The sequence below is a fragment of the Neofelis nebulosa genome, chromosome 2 (assembly GCF_028018385.1).
Source record: "Neofelis nebulosa isolate mNeoNeb1 chromosome 2, mNeoNeb1.pri, whole genome shotgun sequence".
Classification (NCBI taxonomy): Eukaryota; Metazoa; Chordata; class Mammalia; order Carnivora; family Felidae; genus Neofelis; species Neofelis nebulosa.
In genome coordinates, this window is record NC_080783.1 from 54486644 (window position 1) to 54500383 (window position 13740).

The 13740-nt window shown below is 37.1% G+C and overlaps 1 protein-coding gene across 10 annotated transcripts in view; it reads left to right on the forward strand.

Moving 5' to 3' along the window:
* ZNF385B (zinc finger protein 385B) overlaps window positions 1–13740 on the forward strand; it is a 405481-nt gene that overhangs the window by 366516 nt on the left and 25225 nt on the right. For all 10 annotated transcript variants that reach the window (XM_058712603.1, XM_058712524.1, XM_058712533.1 and 7 more), the window contains one exon: window positions 7102–7264. In XM_058712603.1, coding sequence (XP_058568586.1) covers window positions 7102–7264 — 163 coding nt within the window. The remainder of the gene's footprint in view (window positions 1–7101; window positions 7265–13740) is intronic.

A 13740-nucleotide genomic window follows, 5' to 3' on the forward strand; every position in this document is an offset into this window, starting at 1 on the left:
ATCACTCTTATAAAGCACATAATGGCAATCCGTTTCCCCACTGAAAGATAGCAGCACTTTCAAACATATTAGATACTTAGAATGTAACTGTGAAATCACTGTAAATTCTGAATTGCCCTTCTTTATATTTCAAGGTAGCTGAGAATGAGCAACTAAAATTTCCCAGTTTAATATAAGATGTGAAGATAATTTGGGAGAGGTAGATAGTTTCCACTTTTGGGAAAATCATAAAATAAGTGACTCAAGAATATTAAGTAATTATTACCGAATCCTTAATGTTTTGTAGCATACTATAAAAATAAAAGACAGTATCCATGTGTTGCATAAAAACTCTAAGATTTAAAAGTTCTAACACATTAGGCCCCATATGCATAATTCTTTGAGAAAATTAGATATTTTTATAATTTATAAATGTTCTCATTTCATAGTCAAGATTATGTTGGTGTACAGAACACTAATTTTCCCATTTGGGGCATAATAACTTAGAGAATCTGGTTTATAAATGCATTCTATGTGGAGTTCATGATTAGCTCCCTTATGATTTGGGGGAGAAGTTAAGGGCATATTTTCCTGGGTTTTATTTACTTCATCTTGCCTCGATTGAACTGTAGAGCAAATACTAGGAGTTTACACATACATTTATTATTAAATTGACTCAAATATTGACCCCCAAGCCTAGACAACAAGATAAATATACCTTTCAAAATTGTAATGTAATATGAAATGGAGAGTAAGCAGTCTTATTTTCTTAGGGTAAGCATTTCAGATACTTTTTGCTTAATTCTTAACTAAATTCTCATGATGTTAAAGAAATTGTGACATTAAATAAATCTCATTTTCTTATCTGTTATTTATGTTGAAAAAAAATCTCATAAACCTTAGGTTGGTGGGGGAAAAATATTTTCAAAATACAATCTCTGTAATTTGTGATATTCATGAATAGAATTTGGAAATTAATATTCTGGAACAAACTTCATCTTGACACATATGTATGATTGAGTTGTTTTTTAACTGTGGCCTAATTTGAAAAAAAAAATGGAAAGAATAAGGAGGAGAGAGCAGAATTCAATGAAATGAAATGATTTGTTTTCATCTTAAAGGATCTGGGGCTCAGATCACAGTTGACATGGTCAAGTTCATATAACTAACTGTCTCTTTAATGCCCTGCTTTACTCATCCCTAACTGGAAACATATGGTATAGGTGAATATTCAGGAGAAGAATCTTAGATTGCTGGAAATCATCTAAAATTAATAATCCACCTATTGGGTGCCTAGGTGATTCAGTCGATTAAGTGTCTGTCTCTTGATTTTGGCTCAGGTCATGATCTCACAGTCATGAGAAAGAGGCTTGCGTTGGGCTCCACACTTGGCTGGGCATGGAGCCTGCTTGGAATTCTCTCTCTCCCTCTCCCTCTGCCCCTCCCCTGCTTGTGTATGCTCTCTCTAAATTAATTAATTAATTACTTAATTAAATTAATAATTCACCTTCACATAATTGAAATATAAAACTCACTGGAAAAATGATGCAAAATTTTCTTCACTTGGAACTCTGCAAAAAACAATTTTATTTTTTTAAAGCACTTTAAAAAAAAAAGACTTTTTGCTGTATTCTCAATGATTTTAAACTCAAACTGCAGTGTTTTTCTAGTTCATTATGTAAATTCTGTCATAGTTGTTAGGTCCATTTATAGCTTCTCCATGTTTCAATATGTAAAGTAATTCCACCAGTGAATCATGTACCAGAAACATGAGCTTTGAGACTTTTAGCTGACTAATAGGCTACATTTGAAAAATTAACTTGATAACTTAAAGCCCACTAAAGAAAGAAATGAGCTAATTTGCCTACATGGGAATGTTTTGATAACGTGAACAAATATATGTGTAAAGCTCATGTTGTCAAATATTGGCATTTTAAAACAGCAGCAACCCAAGAACTCCACTTTTGTCTAATGGTATTTGATAGAATCTAAATTGAGCTCAAAGAGAATTAGCAGTCCAGAATGCACATCATTTCTTCCTAGAGAACCATGTCTTTTCTCTTTAGCAATATAGAAATATTTGGAGTTGATGGTTTTCTGTTTTTTTGTTTGTTTGTTTGTTTTTTTACATATGTACTCTAAAGCCATTGAATATGAAACGCTATGGCCGGAACTCTGGCCATGCAGGAATCCAGAGCGCACCATTCACTCATTCCTGGAGTTACACAGCGTGGCGACTATGCACAGATTGTAGCAACCTGGAGTGTTTCACTTAGCTATAAATTAGAAATTAGCAAGGACATTATGTCTTTGTAAGCTAAAAAGCTCATATTGGTTATAATTTTGTCTGGACTTTGTTTTCAATAGATCCCAATAGATTGAGGATTGAATGAAGTAAATATCAAAGCCAGTAGTATGTCATTACTGATAGTGTAAGCCTTACAATTGCAAATACCAGCAGAAAGATTTACTAGCAATCTTTGGATTAAGTAAGCCTTGCTCTTGGGTGCATTTTATGTTTCATATGCTGTAGCTTTGTCTCTGAAAGTGTGTGATTTTGTCAATGCAACAATATGCAAAAAGCCTTTTAATAGTTAAAAATAGTCTGTGTTAAAGTAAAGATTTAAATAATGATTTAGCTATTTATTAGTCTTTAGTTTGTTTCTTAATATGTTTAGCTGTAGTATTTTAAGTGCCATGCTTTTATCTCAAACAATTATTAAAGCTTCGATATAAATAATTTAGTTGTTGTTTTAATATAGGACTATAGTTTGGAGCAGAGGATAAAATCTGTGATGCAAAAGCATCATCTTACTTTATAACCATTTTCTCTACAAGATGCCTATGAAAAGAACATTTATTGTTTTAATTGTAGAACACTATTATACATTTTCTGCTTTACAGGGGATAATAATTTTCAGAGTAGCACCATGTGACCCTCTTTCCCTGTTGTGCCCCTCCACATCACCACTTCAGAACCCCACCCCCAGAGCAGGCCCCAGCTGGAATGTCCCTTCGTCATGAAGCTTCCGTGATCGCCTCCAAACCAAAGAGATTTGCCCCTTCTCTAACTCCTATTCCTCTTTGTTGCTCTTTACACCCCACTTTACAATTCCACTCTCTGCTTTGAGTTGTAGTTATTTGCAAGCCTTTCTTTTCCTTCCAACCACTCTTGTGAGTAGGGGTCTTTATTTTTAATCTTTCTCAATGTCTAGCACGTAGCAGGTACTAAATAGTTTTTTGTGCAACAATAATAATGTTTTCCCATTTTAATGTAGCCCATTTTTATGGTAGTTCATCTGACCTCTTTCTTATTTGGCCTTTTAGTGTATAGAGTTTTTCTGAAAAGTAACTGACTTCTTCTATTTCCCATGTAGCACTGCTTAACACACTGAAATCTAAGGTCTCAGAAAAATAGGCACCAATAGTTTTACTGATGCAATTTATTTAATGAAGGAAAGAGTTCTCATTAGTTTTCAAACAGCAACTGGATGGGACTTATTGGTAAATAAATAGTTGAGGACTTTGTTCTTCCCCACTTTGTAAGTTTGTCTTTGGACTGTCCTTTCTATACAAAATGAGCACAGTTTAATGTCATGTTTCAAGATCCAAGGCACCTCTCTGAAGTCCAAATTAGGAATAAGGTAAAAACCAGAAATGGGAGTGTAGTGGATTTTAGAAATTTTTAGTGTTATGTTTTTTATTTTTGAAGCAATGCATTATCTCGGTCTTTAACTTTTTTGTTTGGACCAGTGGGGTCCACTGGGGAGGAGAGATGTAGAGATTTGGGGAAAACATAAGGCTTTAGTAACAAAAATGGAGATAAACAGAAGAGAAAATTTCAGGATGTCATTTACTGTCGAAGCTATTCCTCTGCCGGTAGATGGTCAGGTTGCTACTGGGATGACCTGTGAGAGAAAGACCTAGATAATGATGAATTCTTATGTGGAAGTCAGTATGGTGGTTTAGGCGACTTTTGAATTCTGACAATTCTTGGCAAGAGGTTTCTTTGATCATTGCCAGTTAGGGGCATGGTAGCACTTTTGGCGGGGAAGCAGAAAGCAAGCCATTAGAGCTAGACAAATACATGTCTGCTGTTTAGTCACTGAGGTGTAAAGTAAGTCAGTTTGGTCAACCAGGTCTCTTAGAAGTGATACAAGAACCATTGTTGATTGGGCTTGATTGTGTTGCCTAGTTCATGGGTTTTCTGGCTCTTGTCCTTGTTTCTTTCGTTCCTCAACTAAGGAGAGTCCTAGATAATGAAGTCAGGTTAATCGTGTTACTATTTAACAGTGTCTCAGTTTCACTTGAAGATTTGCCCAGGATTTAGAAGCTGTTGACACTGCCCCAGACACAGTACTGAGGATAGCAAAGTTCTAGTACCAAGAATACCACACGGGAGTTGGAAAGATGCAAATGTGAGGGAGTGGTGCCTGCCACTATCTTTATTCCACAGTCCTTCCCAAATAACATTCAGTAGAAGCTAAGTTCCCTTGGTGCACTTCTCTCCATGCCCCAAAACTCAAAAGGGAAGTGGATCATGGCTATGGAGAGTTCTTTCCATCTTGGCATCCAGTGAGGCATCACTTAGCTGGATCTTTATCTCAAGTGCTAATTGATGCTGTTAACTTTCTGCAGTGATGCCAGGAAATTGTAATTGAGGAAATGACACTCTGCTTATCTTGTGCTAGGAGGTTTTATTTAGAGAACCGTACGTTTCGTTTCATTAGCCGAAGGGCACTAAAGTAACATCACACTATTTAGTATACTGGAAAGATGAGTTATTAGGTCTCCTGATACCATGTAGAAATTGTTATATACCTAAAAAGTAAGACTTTCCGAGCTCTTCAGCAGAAGGATCAGGCCTAAGGTACTATACTAGTATATTTTCTATGAATTAAGTAGTTTTTTCCTACTCATAGAAACTTCTATTAAGACATACTCTCTCACTGAGTCATTAAAAGCAGCATGCTTTTTTTGTAACTTTTCCCTTTTAATAAAATTATAATGTTAACTTAGTGTGAGTATGTGTACGTAAATGTGTGGGCAAATCATTAAATAGGGGTATCCAATGTAAGCATTCCAGATCTACAGAACGGCTTCTACACCTACCTGTATGACTTTTGACATGTTATTTAACTTCTCTGTGCCTAGTTTTCTGTTTGTAAAATGCTAATTGATAATGGTACCTACCTCACAGAGTATTATGAGGATTAAATGAGCCAATACACATAATACATTTAGAACTATGCTTGGCAGTGGTTCAGTAATATTAGTCATTATTATTATTACTTCATGTTATCAATTTTTAAATTTTTATTTGTATATTTTCTTAATTTATATCCAACCATCTATATCAACTAGACTTAACCGTTCTTAGTTCATAATACATAAAGAACTTACGTTGTACTTTTCTCCTTCCTTGGTATCGTTATTTTTTTCCAGCTTGACAGAGATCAACATGAGAAGTCCTTAAGCAAACCAACTATAGCAAACCAAGTCCTTAAGCAAACCAATATAAGTCAATACAAGGCTATTGACCTTGGGTGATCAGGGTTCAATGCTAAGAAAATCACTTACATATCTTTAGTTGAAATACAGAATTAAAACCTGGCTCCTTCTGTCCATTTTTACTCCCATCTCCCTACTTACACATGTGTGCACATTCACACATACGCACCCCATCTGTATTCAGCTTGCTGAGGAAAATGAGTGAAAACACTAGTGCAACCATCTTCAAACACATACATGTATAAGGAAAACTGACATTTTATAAAGTTTTTATTTTAGAAATTCTCTAATGAAAAGTCATTTTATGATAAGTTTATCATCTATTTCTCCTTTATAACTAAGCTAACATACCAGATAATATATGTTTTAATTTGTTTTTTTTGTTGTTGTTTGTTTCTTTGCTTCTGCCAAATGCGTGTTTGTATTTTCAGGTTCTATTCAAAATGAAATTGAAGCACATATACTTAGATTCTTCTGTTAATATGTTTATTAGTGCTAGATGCCCAAAATATAAAATCTGTGTTCTTTAGGCAGAGAGAGATTTTTCAAATGTCAACAAATTGACCAAATGTTTTCTTGTTTTACTCTAATCTGGTTTTTGTTTTTTAAAGATTTTTAGTAGTCACTTGTCTTGATTTCTTCCTTTCGAGCTAGTATGGAAGTCACAGTTCCACCTATACTTTGTGTATAAGTGAGTGAAACCCTAACTGCTTTGACTTCAGAATCTCATCTGAGATGAGAAACAAGGATTGTCCCTACCTCCTCTGTGGCTTAAGTTATCTGTTCTTGAGGGGCGCCTGGGTGGCTCAGTCAGTTAAGTGACCAACTCTGCCTCAGGTCATGATCTTATGGTTCATGGGTTTAAGCCCTACATCGGGCTCTGCGCTGACAGCTTGGAGCCTGGAGCCTGCTTCAGATTCTGTGTCTCCCTCTCTCTCTGCCCCTCCCCCACTAGTGCTTTGTATCTCTCTCTCTCTCTCTCTCTCTCTCTCTCTCTCTCTCTCTCAAAAATAAACATTAAAAATTAAAATAAATAAATAATAAATAAAAATTAATTATCTGTTCTTGGAACTGGAATCATCAAAATGATGCATGAAGCACATGTAGATGACTCTAAAATGTAGCACCATTTCCACCCACCAGCAAGTTGCTTTGTCACGTCAGTTGCTCTCAGAGCAGAGCCCAGAAGAAAGTAGATACAGGGCAAACAGGCTTTTAGCTGAAGGGAAACAAAGTGGGATGTTTGTGGAAGGACATACCCAAAGCAGCTTGATGCCAGCTAAATGTTTGAAAAGTAACCCCAAAGGGAGTGTTGGGAGGGAACTGATGACAAAGCTCACCTTCATCACAATTGTGGCCTGGTGCTGTTGTCCGCTCACGTAATGTCTGATTTTAAAAGACACAGGTCCTCTGTGCTATAGAGAAGGTTTCAATGTACGAAAACCCCTTAGATACTGGTTGGCCACTTCATGAAATGCCAAAACCGTAGTTGAGTGCTGAGTTGTAAATGTCCGTGGTGCCTATGAATGAATGTATATTTTCCTGCATGATCATCCATTGTGGTGTTTGTAAGTAGCAAAAAAAATGAGCCTGATTTGTTCTCCTTTGTAGAGCCAGGCCGAGGCCCACTACAAAGGAAGTAAACATGCCAAGAAGGTCAAAGCACTAGAGGCAACGAAAAATAAACCCAAAATGGTTTCTTCCAAGGACAGCGCAAAGGCTAATCCCAGCTGCTCCATCACTCCAATCACAGGCAACAGCTCTGACAAATCAGGTCAATGACACTTTTTGTTCTTTACATTCTTTGTGTTTCTCCTGGTCCCCTGCCCCAACCCTACACTCCTCCCCTCGGCAGTTGCATGTTACTCTCCATGATTTGTTTTTATGATATTAATATGTTTCCTTCACAGGAAGGGTTATGTGTTTGCACGGAATCTAGGCATTTGATATGTTACCATTCCATGTTGTTAAATATATACATTTAAGTATATATATGTGTGTGTGTAAATATATATATATATATATATATGTATATGTATATATGCATGAAAATAAGCAGAGGCTACTTGGTCACAATGTGTTTAGACAAAAATCAAGAAATGGATCTAATCTAAAGTACTGAGTTTATTACCTTTTTATTCACTTTATGTTTGGTTTTTGCTATAGCTATTTTCAGTGAAGGAATTCTTAAAGTTGTTTATTAATAGACATTTTTATATTCTTTTACCGCAGTAAAGGGGAGTGGAGGGGCAAAAAGGTGAAGTTTTCTGAGAGTGGCATTATTTTTTTTTTTTTTTTTTTTTTCAACGTTTTTAATTTATTTTTGGGACAGAGAGAGACAGAGCATGAACGGGGGAGGGGCAGAGAGAGAGGGAGACACAGAATCGGAAACAGGCTCCAGGCTCCGAGCCATCAGCCCAGAGCCTGACGCGGGGCTCGAACTCACGGACCGCGAGATCGTGACCTGGCTGAAGTCGGATGCTTAACCGACTGCGCCACCCAGGCGCCCCGAGAGTGGCATTATTGAATGAATCTGGAAATGTGTTCAGTAATAAGAGATTTTGATTTTTGAAGATCTATGTAGAGTTCCCCTCATAGTTACATGAACTTGAGGATTTTAAGGGAGCTATTTAAAAGTTATGAATTGACTAACAGAACTTTACATAATTGGAAATGGGCTACTAGGAAATGCCTCCTAAGAAGAGTCTGTATTTCAGGGGTGCCTGGGTGGCTCAATCAGTTAAGCGTCTGACTTCTGCTCAGGTCATGATTTTGTGGTTCATGAGTTTGATCCCCACATTGGGCTCTGTGTTGACAGCTCAGAGCCCAGAGCCTACTCTGGATTCTGTGTCTCCCTCTCTCTCTGCCCCTACCCCGCTTGTGCTCTGTCTCTCTTTCTCTCAAAAGTAAATAAACATTAAAAAAAGTAAAAAACGGGGCGCCTGGGTGGCTCAGTCGGTTAAGTGGCCGACTTCGGCTCAGGTCACGATCTCACGGTCCGTGAGTTCGAGCCCCGCGTTGGGCTCTGTGCTGACAGCTCAGAGCCTGGAGCCTGCTTCCGATTCTGTGTCTCCCTCTCTCTCTGCTCCTCCCCTGTTCATGCTCTGTCTCTCTCTGTCTCAAAAATAAATAAACGTTAAAAAAAAAAAAGTAAAAAGAAAAAAAGTTGAAAAAATAAGAGTCTGTATTTCATAGTCCAATGAATCAGCAGTTTTTCTGAGTAGATTCAAACTGAATGACTCAGAAAGAAGAGAAAAAAATCACTCTTCTAGCATGTATATCATTAAATTGGATGTTTAAAAGACTTTCACACACAACTGCCCTTCAGGGAGCAAGAAGGATAAGTAATCTCGTTTCACTAACTGAGGAACAGTGTCTATGAAAGGAGACTAACAGATTATATCCCTTTCCCTTATGTTTGACTCTGTCTTCAGGGACCTCTCTGTTGGAAGCGCACGTGCACATGCATGCACACACACAAACGCATACACAAACACACTTCTCTTCTGAATCTCTTCTGCTCTTCAAACCCTTGTAAAATTTGAGGGGAAGACTTAACAATGCTTTCCTGTGGCTGCTCAGGGCCTTTGGAGGAGAGCAAATCCACTACTATAAGAGGAACTTTCAGATAGCCTGGTCAGGCAAAAAGACTATTTAGGAAGAGACAATTATTGATCAGGTCCCAGGAATGCTGGTTCTAAGAGCTCTGCAGCCTAGGGTTGAGTTAACTCAAATTTGATAAGAAAACCTTTTTGTTCTTTGTGTGATGGCATCACTAAATCATGTTATCTGATGAACAGATAATACTAGATTATTACATCACACCTCTTCCCTTCTAAAGAATAAAGTCTTTTTATGTATGTTATGTAATTAATCTTTCACCCAGGTCTATCAGATACTAGGATAAAGCATTATCCACAGTTTACGAAATAGCAAACTAAGGCAAAGTCCATATTGCAGCAGTTATTACTGGAGGTTACCCAGTGTTTGGAAGAACAGGATCCATCATCTCCTGACTTCTTGCCTCGTTTCATTTTCTACAAGATATTGTCGCCTCTATGAAACATACCCTGCCAAAGGTTTTATTACCTGAATTATGCTCTTGAAGCAAAGCAGAACTTATACACAAAATGATAAAACAATGTGAGCCCATTCTTTCAGCTTATTTTGTGTTGCAAGCTAATAGCACAGTTGGTAGGTGTTGTGAATGTTCCAGTATTGCTGTTGTGTATGCTCAGTGCTCCCCTTAGTTATATTATTACTTGGGAATTGGGTTTGTCTAGGGATAGTAGCAAAAGTATTGAGTGGAAAGAAAATGTTGAAAATAGAGAAGGACCAACAAAAGTAGAGAAGACAATTAAAAAGAGAAGGAAAGACGTGGAAGAAGAGGAAAGGAAGCATGAAAAAAAAAAGTCAAAGACTAAGATACACAGCCAAGGAAAAAGCAATGTGGAAATAGAAAATCCAAATACAGGGGCCTGGGTCACCATACCTACTCAGAGGCCTGAGTACCTTATACCTACAAGGTACCCAATGAACACATGTGAAAATTTAAACAATTCAAGGGACTTATTCCTACTGTCGAATACTAGTGACTGCTTAGTGAAAGAGACTTTCTAAGCACTTGTGTTTGCCTAGTGAGCATTAAGTACACACTAGGATCAAGTAGGAAAGAGAACTGAGGTCTAGAAGAACCGTAGGGGGTGAGAGTAGGGAGAGAGCCACAGAATCTCTTCCTCAGTAGCTATGTGGTGGTCTCTGACCCTGCATCCTCTGCTTCCTCCGCCACTTCTCTATCCACTGCAAAGTACTTGTGGTCTAACAGCATTGGCCTCACTCACTGTGTCATTGTCCAGACTTGGACTAGAAGTAATGGTAACCAGTGACATTTTGGAGTTACCTCATTTTCCATGTTTCCGTACTCAAGATATGTGTAAATTATTTGGTAATTCATTGGTCAGCTTATTCAGATTACTTCTTCCTTTCCCTATGTTTTCTACAAATATTAACACTAATGAACTTATTTTATTTGTTCTGTCATATCCACAAAAGCAATACCAAAGTTGTTGAAAGGTGGCACTACTTAAAAATAAAGTGGGTTGTATTTGCTAAATGGATATTTGTTCTTCTGTCACCTTCAACTGAATATCGGTGTCTAAACAAGAATTCCCACATGCATTTAGTAGAACTTTCAAGTTAGAAAATTAGAAACTTTGCCCAGCTGAGAAATCTGGTCTAAACAATGTAATGTGTAATCTATTGCTAACTACCTATTTCTGAATCCTTAAAAAGCTCCCACAGCTTTGTCAGAGTCCTAGATTTTTCAGAAACTGGTTTTGATTCCATTTAAAACTCTGTTTTAGAAGAACAGAAGACTTGAAATCCAATCCTTCATAAATAGTCTACATGGAATGTAGAGAGGAAGAGGAAGGGAAAGGGCAGAGGAATAGCGACTATGACACTTAACTGACCAAAATGTTTTATTTGAGACAATGTTTTATTTGAGACAAATGTTTTATTTGTCTCTAAGAAATCAACCAAAACTTAGAGTAACAGTCACAGTGCAAAGTCATGGTTGACTGCCAATTCTTATGAGACCGAAGTTCCCTAGCGTTGGTCTTTCATTTCTGAATGAGGAGTTCCTATCAAGCAGACATGTGCAGTAGCTACAGAGAAAGTTCTTAGATATTTAAATCAAAAGTGAACGTGTTGGTTACTTGATGTCTCAGCCACCAGATTTCAAATATCCAGATGTTCACAGCATCCACGTGACTAGCTAATTCCATTTCCATTCTCATATTTTAGCATCAGTAACTTAGCAATAGAGGACAAATCATGTTCAATTGGCACAAATCTTGAGGGAGAGGAAATAGATATCAAGGAAAGGAACTCCTGGGAGTGGAGCATCCTGGGATTCACCAAACATCAGTCAAGGAAAAGTATTATTTCAGAGTACCTAACAGGGAGCATCGGACCAACAGATAACCTCTGTTTGTTCCTTAAGAGCACAGATTATTTATCTAAGAAGCAGCCTAACGATCTTCCAAGAGTTAGAAAAGCTTTATTACTTGCTATTTTGGCACTTGGGACAACCTTTTTTTTGTTTGTTTATTTTATGATACATTTGGAGATATAATGTGGCTCATATTGTAGCTGGGTCTGTGCAATACAAGTAGATTTATTTTAATGGAGCTATCAGATATAAAAATTTCAGGGTATCATGGCAAGCTTTCTTTTTTTTCTCTCAGGTCAGTAAACAAAATGAGCGTTTATTTCACTTACTGTAAGAAGCTCTGACCACATGATTGAAAAAATTAAATATGTTTCATTAAAGGCAGTTAAAAATAGTTGTCCCATTCACATGTTAGAAGTTGAGGTAGAGTTAAATGTAAAATCCAAAGAAATGGCTTCCTGGTCTCCCAGGATCTATCCCAACTTTTAACGATGCATCAATGGGAGTTCAAAACATGGTAGGAGGGAGGAGAAATGTGCTTTAGGAGAATTAGGGTCAAAACACAGCAAGCATTAAGCAGCTTCAGGAAGATGACTGGGACGTATTAGCCAGACACTCGACCCAAATATCTCCCTGGAGTTCAAGTGTCATAATGCCATATGACAGTACACTTCCCTGTGCTAATATGCCCTGTACATCAAACTGAATGCTCTTTGTGACAGCATTTAACCCCTCGTAACAGGTTCAAAGAAAACCAGAGCCTTCAAAAAAACCCTATTTCTTGAAAATAATAAAATATTTTTATAATCAACCTAATGATAAAATATTGTGATAGTCAACCCTAATGGTCCATATGTCTAGTCTTTAGCACTAGATTTTTTTAATTAATTAGATATCAAGTGGGGAAAATCCGTTTCTAGTTCAAAGTATATAAAGCTATTTAGAGCTAAACAGCCTTTAATCAGTTGCTGTCTGAACAGATGAAAGCAGATGGAATGATTCAAAATGCTATAGATATATTTATGAATGCAATTAAGAGCAAAGATAATGAAACCAGCATGTTCTGGTTGAAATATAACAATAGGAACACCTTAAATTCATTCAGTTTACAAAATCCAGTAACATACATTTTTGTATGACCCTCTCAGTAGCCCTGTGACTGTTAGGGCAGAAATTGGTATCCATCTTTTATTCATTCATGCAACAAACTTCATGTCCATTTATTTATTCAAGAAATATTTACTATCTATACTAAATAATATTGCATATATGTATATCTGGCCAGATACTAGGGTGCAACAATGAACAGAAAGATATTTTCTTGCCCTCAAAGAGCTTCCAACTTACTGTGTTTTTTTAAATGTGTTAAATATTAGGGCTACAAAGGAAAATAATACATAGTTACCACCTTCAAGCTGCTCTCCAAAATATAGTAATGATGAGGACCATGGATCTAGGAAACATGAAATAGTTTGTGTGAGGTTGCACCACTCATATCCCAATAGAGTCAGAACAGGAAGTCAGGGCTTCCTGTTCGATGCATATGCCATTACTCCCATTACTTCTAAACTTCTCTTACTTAGGAATAAATACAAGTATCCCAATGGGCCAAGTCAGAAACCACTAAACCACTTTTTTAAGAATTAGTGAGTAGGACCATACTTTAATTTTTTTCCCAAGTTTTATTTAAATTCCAACTACTTAACATGCAGTGCAGTATTAGTTTCAGGTGTAGAATCTAGTGATTCATCACCCACACACAATGCCCGGGTCTCATCAAAAGTGCCCTCCTTAGGGTTGATGGGGGATGGGAGGGAGGGGAAGGTGGGTGATGGGTATTGAGGAGGTCACCTTTTGGGATGAGCACTGGATGTTTTATGGAAACCAATTTGACAATTTCATATTAAAAAAAAAATGCCCTCCTTAGTACCCAACACCTGTTTAACTCATCCCTTTATATATTATTTTTAAATTACTTGCTGACTATTGATATTTTTCAGTAAAATATATGGCGTTGAAAGAGCCATTACGGCTTTGTTTTCTTAATAATCCTTAGTTCCTCTGCAGTATGTTGTCTGTAGCATTTAACTGTAATAGAACAAAGCTTTAGAGGTTACAGATCTTTTCCAGGGAAAGTTTGAATGAAAACACTCATTTCAGGTAACTGCCAAATGTTCTCAAAGCTCCAGTTTGACAATTATAGATTTTATGTGTCTAGAGCCAAATATACTCACTGAAATAGAGGTGGACACTGGGTAAGGCATCTCCAATATGGCAGAAACCTTGAACTGACCCCC